General features: G+C 32.9%; 1 protein-coding gene across 2 annotated transcripts; it reads right to left on the reverse strand.

Annotated features, from left to right (window-relative positions):
- Positions 1-2,949: 2,949 nt before the first annotated feature.
- LOC129288761 (uncharacterized) lies at positions 2,950-9,427 on the reverse strand. Of its 2 annotated transcripts, none has more exons than XM_054925491.1 (9): positions 9,239-9,427; positions 9,038-9,111; positions 8,679-8,799; positions 7,666-7,849; positions 6,327-6,455; positions 6,192-6,241; positions 5,863-5,960; positions 5,417-5,704; positions 2,950-3,584 (listed from the first exon to the last, which is right to left on the reverse strand). In XM_054925491.1, exons 2-9 carry the CDS (start codon positions 9,086-9,088, stop codon positions 3,096-3,098), a joined length of 1,410 nt encoding a protein of 469 aa, XP_054781466.1. In that variant the 5' UTR covers positions 9,089-9,111; positions 9,239-9,427; the 3' UTR covers positions 2,950-3,095. The 2 variants fall into 2 exon arrangements, with proteins under 2 accessions (XP_054781466.1, XP_054781465.1); XM_054925490.1 differs by having other exon boundaries at positions 7,666-7,942.
- Positions 9,428-9,696: the final 269 nt, after the last annotated feature.

Here is a 9,696-nt window from a genome sequence, read left to right on the forward strand (position 1 = left end):
TCGAGAGATAAGGAGTTTTGGTAGTGGAATGATAGTCTATAGCAAAAAGTTAAACATCAAAAGGAGTGTTTTAAAGCCATCTATTTGTGCAATAATGATGAAAATTGGGAAAGGTATCATATAGCTAAGAAGGAAATTAAGAAAATTGTGCATGAAACTCATTCTAAAGTATTTGAAGAGTTTTATAATGGTTTTAGGATAAAGGATAGAGAACAAAATATTTATAAGATTGCTAAGAGTAAAGAAAGAAAATCAAGAGATCTGAAACATGTAAGCTGCATAAAGGATGAAGAAGGAAGAGGGAGGGTTTTGATCACAGATGGTGATATAAGATTAAGGTGCATAAAGGATAAAGGATGGAGAATGAAAAATTTGTAAGATTGATAAGGGTAGGGAAAGAAAATCAATAGATCTGGAATAAGGAACATAAAGGATAAAGAGGGAAGAGTTTTGGTTACAGATAATAATATTAAAAACAAATAGGAAATCTACTTTTTCAAACTTTTCAATGATGGGGGGTTCATCTAGTAACTTAGAGGATTTAGTAACTCGTAAAAAAGAATAAAAATTTGTCATTTTATTGGAGGATGTGTGATAGTGAGGTAAATGAAGCTTTTAAGGAAATAGCAAATGGTACAGCTAATGGATTTGATTGTATTCCTATTGAAGTATGGACATGTTTAGGTGAAGAAGGACTATGGTGGCTAACTAAGTTATTTATTGAGATCTAACGGTCCAAGAAAATGCCCAACGATTGGAGGAGAAGCACCTTAGTCCCTATTTATAAAAACAAAGAGGATATTTAAAATTGTGCTAACTATAAATGGATTAAACTTATGAGTCTAACAATGAAATTATGGAAAAGAACGTTGAGATTAGATATCGGTATTTTTGAAAATTAATTTGGCTTGATGCTAAGTAGGGCGGCGACTATAGAAGTGATTTATCCACCAAGAGGATTAATCAAAAAGTGTTGATGCAAAGGTAAAAATTTACACATGGTTTTTATTGATGTGAAAAAAGCTTATGACTATATACTGAATGAAATACTTTAGAAAGCCTTGGAAAAGAAAAGAGTTTGGGTTGCCTATATTAGAGCTATACAAAATATGTATGAAGAGGCAACAACTAGTACACAAACGTTTAGCGGTGAAACAAAAGACTTTTCTATAAGGATTGGATTATATCAGGGATAATCTTTGAGTCCTTATTTGTTTGACATGGTCTTAGATGTTTTGACTAAGCATATTTAAGAGGGAATTCCCAAATGCATCTTTTTTTAGTATGATATAGTTTTTATTACGAAGATAACATAAGAGATTAACTATAAACTTGAGTTATGAAGGAAAACATTTGACTCAAAAGGTTTTTGCCTTAGTAGGAGTAAGATGAAATATTTGTATTGTAATCTTGATAAGAGATCAGTCGGTAGTAAATTGAAAGTGAAATTAAAAGATCAGATTATACCTCAAATGAAAAAGTTTAGATACTTAGGAGCTATTGTTCAACAAAATTGAGAAACTGATAAAGATATTGCTCATAGGATGTAAGCTGGTGGTTTAATTGAAAAAAGGCTGAAGGAGTTATTTGCAATTGTGAGGTACCTAATAAACTTAAAAAAAAGTTTTATCAAACTGCTATTAAACTAACTATGTTTTATGGTAATTATTGTTAGGCTTTAAAAGGACATCAAAAACATAAAGTTGGAGTATCAAAGATGAAAATGTTGAGATGGATATGCAGTCATACACGTAAAGATAAAATTCAAAATAAGCACATAAAAAAAAGTGGGCATAGCACTTATTAAAGGAAAAATAGTAGAAAATCATTTGAGATGACTTAGACTTGTACAAAAAAGATCGCAAGAAGCATCAATGAGGAGAGTGAAACTGATAATTTTGAGCCTTACTAAGAGAGGTAGAAAAAGACCATAGAGAACACATATATAAGTTGTTGACTAAAACTTCTAAGTAAATAATATTTTTAAAGATTTGGCAAATGATAGAGCACATTGATATCATACAATCTTTGTAACCAACTCTACTTAGTGGAATAATACTTTTTGTTGTTGTTGTTGTTGTAAACTATAAGGGCTTGATTGAAACAAAATAAATTATATGGATCTAATCAAAATTGAAAACAAAATAAGAACTTGCAAATTAATTTTCCTTTTTTTAATAATCATTTTTGAGAAATTTTAAGATGATTGTTTAATCTTTTGAAAAATGATCATAATTTGAAACATAAAAATACCTTTTTGATTATTTTGAGAAGCAATTTTAAATAGGAAAAATGACAATAAAATTCATTCGAAATATATAAACGATAATTTGATCTTTCGAAATGTCATAATTTCACTAAAATCTTTAAAAACTTCTGTATTAATAAATTTTAAAATAAAAAGATCATTTTATTCTTATTGAAAATAAAAAGCCTCAATTACAACTTTTGTTTTGTGAATCACAAGAGTTGAATAAGAAATCACAACTTGTCAAGTGTAATTTTTATTATTAAAAAACAAACCCCAATTACAACTTTAGCTTAAAGAATAACAATTTTTATTTTATAAATCGTAAGAGTTGAACAAGCAATCACTTGTCAAATGTAATTTCAATTATTGAAAAAACAAGTTTTTAAAATAATAATTTCTATTCACAACTTTTATTTAAAAAATCATAAAAATTGAATAAAAAACTACAACTTAGTAATAAGAGTAAAATAATCTTTTCAATTTAAAATTTATTCACATAGAAATCTCTAAAGACTTCAGTAAAATTATGGTACTTCAAGGGACCATATTGTTATTTATATAATTTGGGAGATTTCATTGTCATTTTCCCTTTTAAATAAAAAGAATTTTTTGTAATTGCAACTAAACATTTAAAAAAACATTTTTTTGTAGAAAAGTTAAATAACAAAAGTCTTTAAAAAAAAAAAAAGAAACAGAAATTTTATAAGATCTATGCAAGCATAAGCTTTACATCATCTGAATATATATTCTCATCTGAAAAAAAAAAAAAATCAACTTCAGTATGGAAGGACATATGTACAGGTACAACAAAACGAAAGAACTGCAAAAGCCTAATTCGCATGATTCATTCATCTTTCATTGCAAGCTCATGCCTCTTTTTCTGCCCAACTTCTACAAGAAGAGTCAAGAGAGCCTCACAAACCTGAGCAGCATCTCCTTCTAAAGTGTCATCTTTTAGTGAAGAATAAACCATCCAAGCATGATCCACTTTTCGTTCAGGCCGTACCACCACAGACCCCGGAACTTCTGCGTCTCGGCAAGTCACAAGCCCGTCACTCTTCTCGCCATACCTCAACTGCAGCAGCTGTGCACAAGCTGCCATAGCTGCTCCTAACGGCATCACCACTGGCAGTTTAGCAGTGTCCCCAGCTGATAAAGGAGTAATCACAGGTAGTTCAGCATGTGCAACATGAGACAATGTGGCTAAAACAGCAGGAGAAATGCCAGCCTCTGTGCGAAGAGAAACAACAGGTAGTTCTTTTGGCAAATGGCGTTTCTTCAAAAATTCCCTCCTCTTTTCATATGTCAGGTCTTCCAAAGCACGCATGTCACCCTTTGCAACAAGAGATAAGTTGAATAACCTCAGAGGTTCAGACACACACATTTTAAAAAAATCTCACGTTATGTCATTGTAATTGCGACATTTTATGGTTTAGTTACTTATATTCAGAACTAAGGGAAATAGCCGTAAGGGTAGTTATAGATATAACTGTTGGGAGTTATAAGGATTAGAAGCCTATACATACTTGAGATGCAATTGTAATCCTTATGCTATGTTAGTCTAATGAGAATCATCACACTATTCAGTCTCTCCTTTGTCTTTCTTTCTCTTCTCTCTCTCAATTCCTCTGAATTCTCTCTACCTTCTGCTCTTCTCTCCTCTGTTTTTCCTCTCTTTTCTCTCTTTCTCTCTCTTTTCCATATTATTCTTCTACAACACCTCACCTAATGTAGTAGAAATTGATAGTGTTTCATGCTGCTTACATGACACCATTAAATATATGCAGAAAATTATGACACTAAATTAAGATGAGCAGCTTGATTATATTATGACATTATTCTGTTTATCATGTGAGACCAATGCATAAATCAATTGGCCTTTACAATCACTGTTAAACACAAACATAACAAATGAGAGAATAAAACGTCAGCAACTAACTACCCCACACCAGACTAATAAACTTAAACAGATCAAACTTGGTAAAGTCAACAGCTTTGGATGAAATTCAGATTAACCCTTTTGTACAAGGGTGAGATGAGATAGTTCTCTTCTTTTTATATACTACCATTGGATTTTCTGAATAAAGCAACAATATGAAACTAAATAAACACTAAATGGAGAAAGGAATTAACCGATAGAAAATACAGAAAAAAATCATTTGATGGAAGAAATAGAATACATTAAATGAGGACAAGGAATCCTCAAAAGCAAGATTTATAAACTAAACAAGGATAGCTCAATAGAGATTTGCCAATCCTCTTACAAATCAACAAGGGACGTGCCAAATGCAAAGATAGAAACTTATTATGCTTCAAAATTCCCTGCATTCCTTTCTAAATATGGCCATTAGAAACCTGCACAAACATCACTTGGCTTTACGAACTTATGCTCCTTACACAAAATCATCGAACTTGTTATTTTTTTTCCAAGTAATAGTAGAGTGTACAACATCTACTTCAGTTTGTTCCGTCTCTGAGCTAGAGTTGAGTTTAGGAGGCTAACTAAATAATTTAGCCTCTCATTAATTTCTTTCTCCATCTGAAAACCTTGTTCATCGAACCAAAAAAGAAAACTCAGGAGGTGCAACTTAAGGCCCAAGACACGAAGATAGGATAGGATCTAGAAAGAATAGAAGGGGGATAGCAAGAAGAAAACATGAGAAAGGAGGATATATGTTAGTTGTGTGTATGATCTTTTGCCTTGTGCTTCCACTTCATATGGGTTGACAGAAGAGATAATAATGGAGAATAGGAGTAGATCATAAAGTAATTGTTTGCAAATTATGGACTACAGATGAACGTGGGAAAATATATTATTAAATTAGTTTTATTTTGAATTCGATTATCTTAAAAAAAATTATTTTAAATAGCGTGAGTTATTGTCTTGCTCTCATTAATCTTTTGTTTCCATCCTAATCTTTTGGGTTCCCAATAAATCCCTTGACACTTGTACTAAGGTTAGGCTTAATTTGATAATTTAGATATTTTCAGACCTCTATCCCATTAATTCTTCTATATGTCCCTCCTCCTCCTTCCCTCTCCCCCTCTTTTTCTTTGCTATTGGTCCTAAATGGGATTATCACCTGGTTATAACTACAGGAAGATTTACCACAATAAATCAATGGTTTTACTTACTAAATCAATACCAACAATAACTCAGCATACCTTCATTATTCTACAGATAAGAATCTCTGTAAGTTTCCGTAAATTTACATAATCCCCAAGCTGTCCTTCTCGCAAAAGGTCTGAAGCTATAGGGCTACCACCATATGGGCTTTGTGCTAATGCCAAACCAGCAACTTTATCTTTCAAGTCAGACCAATATAATGATAAAGCAGCAGCTGCATCTACTCCTCCCTTGCTATGCCCAAGAAGCAAAATACGTTTGTTGGAGCCCCAATAAATTTCCTCGACGTACTCTTTTATCTCTTTGGCATTTTTCTCAACTGATGCCTGATTAATGATTAATCAACATTCAGTAGCAGCAAGTAAATAACACATGGACAAAGACAAATGCACATAACATACACGAAAACAAACATACTTTTGTCAGTTATTTTAATCATTTAATATTAATTAATAAAATTGCAGTAATTACTCTACTGATATACCTCACTGTGAATTTTTGCAATATGACAGGTTAAACCCATCTTTGAGAAACTGGCCTTTGTATTGACAAAGTAGAGTGGTCCATGATTACTGAAAAGACCTGTTGCCAAAGAACGTAACGCCAGTGGTATATAATCAATACAAATAAATGTGTGCCATTGTGTGTGTGTGTGATTCTAATTCTAGGTGACACCTACAGAATGTCTCCAAAGAGCTACATCTCTTATAGACTCATACCCCTGCCCACAGAGAGGGAAAGAGGAGGAATGTTATCATGGATATCCATGATCCTAGCTACCATCAGTATTTTAAAGATAAATCACAAATTTACCTGGAATTAACAAGTAAACCATTGAATTTGGTAACTTGTGAACACCATGCCTGATCAATGTAGAAAAAGCTGAGGCAACAAAATAACACCATCCAGTAGATCAGAGCAAGACAAGATAAAAAACAGGGTGTGTACCTGATGTTGTCAAAAATTTCCTCGAACCTCTCTGTACCATCTTCAACTGAGGGCATTTCAGGATCAAGTTGAAGCCAACCAATATCATCTGCAGAACCACGCACAGTCCTTCGAGCTCTCTCAATAAGGCTGAAGTTTCAAATCATATTTTAGTAGCCCCAGATCAAAAGTTTAGATGGAGAAACCAATGCTATAAGTTCATATGACAAGTGGAGCAACAAAAACAACATGATTTGTTCCCATGAAAGCCTAGTTAAGAACAATAGCAAAGCATTACCATTTGCTTCGACTTAAAGATGAAGTTGTTTCCATTTCAATGATGGCACCTCCAAGGACAGGTCTGATCATTAATTAGGCACCACCCATAGTTCCTTAATATATTAGGATTTGATTATTAATTTTAGGAATTCTTGAGTTTCTATTTCTGCCTATATAAAGGCCACCACCATGTTACTTTTGAAGAGATGATTGATTAATAAAATTTGAGAGTTTTTTCCCCCCTCTTCTTGTTAAGTTGTGGCTTGCATCCTTGTATTCTTTTGTGAAACACCAGACTTATTAAAGGAGCTGTCATATTTAGTGACGTCTTTACAGCTGGGGTTCTAAGAGGCATGTTCACCTACGGTCTTCTCCAGATTATCTTTCTAGTTTTGTGGTTGGTCCTAAGTTTTGTCCTTATTGTTGGAGGTTCCAACACCAGCTCATCCACTGGGCCTTTCCATCAAACACTGCATCCATCATTTTAAAAGATGACTTTGAAATAGCTAATTTTTTTAACAAAGGGTTACAAAAGCCAAATGAAGGCCCAAATGCTTGGATAGAGCAGAAGTAGCAAGGAAGTTAGAGAATAGCTAATATTTTCAATGAAAAATTTGAAATTTTGGATTAAATTCCCTTAGAAAGAGAAAAAAAGTCCACTTTAATCAGAGGGCTTACAAAATCAGTCTGCTCCTTTTATTAATTAAAATCACCAATAACGGGAAAATAATCATCTTAATTTTATACATGTTTAAACTAGTAGTTGGTATTATCACATTATCATAATCAATCCCACCTAGCAGGATAAGACTATTTGTGTTGTTGTATTATCAATGATGTTCATGTCACTTGAATGGGTTCCATCATAAAACAAGGAACCCATGTACTAAAAATAGCAGAAGTATATTATGTTCAGTTTATCATTAATTGTTCTCTTGTGGACCACCCATCGTCTCATTACAGTAAGATGACTTTAAAAATTAGCTCTAACCCATTGAATTTAACAACCAGCTAATCTTTCTTGAGGGTTTATCTTTATCATCAAATATCCTCACAAATAGAGGCAGTTAGCAAATATTACCTCTGGAAAATAGAAATGCCACTTTGACCAGTACGATTTGAAACAACAAGTGTGCCAGAATTTTGTGATGAATCTCCTGCAGAAGTCCTTGTGATTTCATCCTGCATATGTGAAGGAGCTGAAGTAGTACTTGATGATTCAGCATTTCTTAAACAGTTTCCATTGGAAGATATTTGCTCAGTAGCTGTAGCAGAAGATACATCAGTCACTCCAGAAGAAAATCTCCGCATCTCTGCAGGATAAATGCTAGCATGGGATCCTCTAGGGGAATATTCTACTGTAAATAATGAAAAAAAACTTGCGTTATCAGATTCAGTGACTCAATGCTCTGCACGATGAAAAAAGAGTGTGAAATAAAGACATTATGAATCAAATGCATCAGTGATGAAAAACAAAATCCAAAGTGGAAAATGCAAAGCAACAGCCTCAAAAGCGTATAAAGAGATTAGAAGAAGGTCAGTTCTCATCTCGAAGGTCCTTCAGATTAACAAGTTATCTACCAGAGATATTCTGAAATCAAAACTTTCATGTCTGATAATTTGACACATTGAATTCCAGAAATAGACAACTTGAATGATCAAATAAATTGTAATCAGTTGGATGTGACATAGTTAATGGAAAACTTGCTAAAACTGAGTCTCTTAAAGATCTCAAGGGCTGAAGATAAGTTTTTTAAATTGGCAATCTCATTCATTGACTATGCCTAAAAAGGTATAGTTTCATATCTTGAAGTTGACTAGAGTTCCAAATCAACATTATTAGTTCTACATTTCTATTTGGCAGGAAAAAAATAACAGTTGAAAGGAAGACTAGTGATATAAATTTTTCTTCAGTTATATAAAAACAGGTGAACTCAAGAACATTCACCTTTCTCTCATGCAAAAAGCCTCAATAATCAATCCAGCTTCATAGATAGTTAAGAGATTGGCTACAAAATTTTCAATCTAAACTTTGTAGTTTGTACAGAAGCTCTATAAGTTACATCATTCACAAGTTGGGTAAATCAAACTTGCCTGAATAATCAGAAAAACAACGGGTAAAGTAGGATGTTGTTTGTGCTAAATAAGAAGCAGCGTCATTCAGAGCTGGTACAGACGTAAACAGCTGAGGAATAATGCCATCATAACTATCACCCTACACGTAAAATGATCAGCAGTTAGAAATTTGTGCGAGTAAAAAGGCCAACCTTATTGGTATTATAATAATTAGGACACACATCTTGAACAATCTCAGTTCATTAAAACATAAGGAACGAAGCATTGATGGAAAACACCCATGCCGATTAAAAAAAAAAAACAGATTACAGAGTGGCATAAAAGGGAGGAAAATTCAGACTTCACGGATAAAAATTATAAGCAAGTTTATGACTTACCATCAATGGTGTGCTTGATTCCCCATTCTGTGGATTCGGCGCTTGAGCCATTGAAACCAACTTCTGCCAAATGCCTGAAATTGAATAGATAAACATTAATCAAGCGCAAAATCAATAGCAATAAAAACAAGAAACAAAGGGAACAAAATAACAACAAATCCTAGCAACATAAATAATTATATATCATTCAATGATTCTTACCCAAGTTATTGTCCGATTGCGAATCAACGTTGATGCAATTTAGAAAATAGATACAGATTGGAAACTGGGTAAAGAAGAATCGCAGCGAAGCAGAAATAGCATAGGTAGAGAAGATTCAAATCTTCAGAAGAGATCGTTACAAGAGAGGGCGGAGATTGGAGGAGAATTAACGGTGAAAGAGGAAAACAAGCCACGTCCTCGCCAGCTCGTGATTTATAATAATGGAAAAAATAAATAATACATGTAAATATAGTTGTTATAAAAATAGAGATTAAGAGGAGGAGAGAAGAGAGAAAACTATATTGAGAGAATAAAAAAATAATTTTTTTTTTATTTTTAGTGTGTTGAACATAATTGAGGTGCCTTCTATTTATAATCACAAATATTTCAATTAAAGAGAATAAAATATATAAAATAATAATAACTGAAAGATATTTTAGTAACCGAAAGATATCAAA

This window comes from Prosopis cineraria, unplaced genomic scaffold (assembly GCF_029017545.1).
Source record: "Prosopis cineraria cultivar Desert tree isolate PC_DT_omini unplaced genomic scaffold, ASM2901754v1 PC12, whole genome shotgun sequence".
Classification (NCBI taxonomy): domain Eukaryota; kingdom Viridiplantae; phylum Streptophyta; class Magnoliopsida; order Fabales; family Fabaceae; genus Prosopis; species Prosopis cineraria.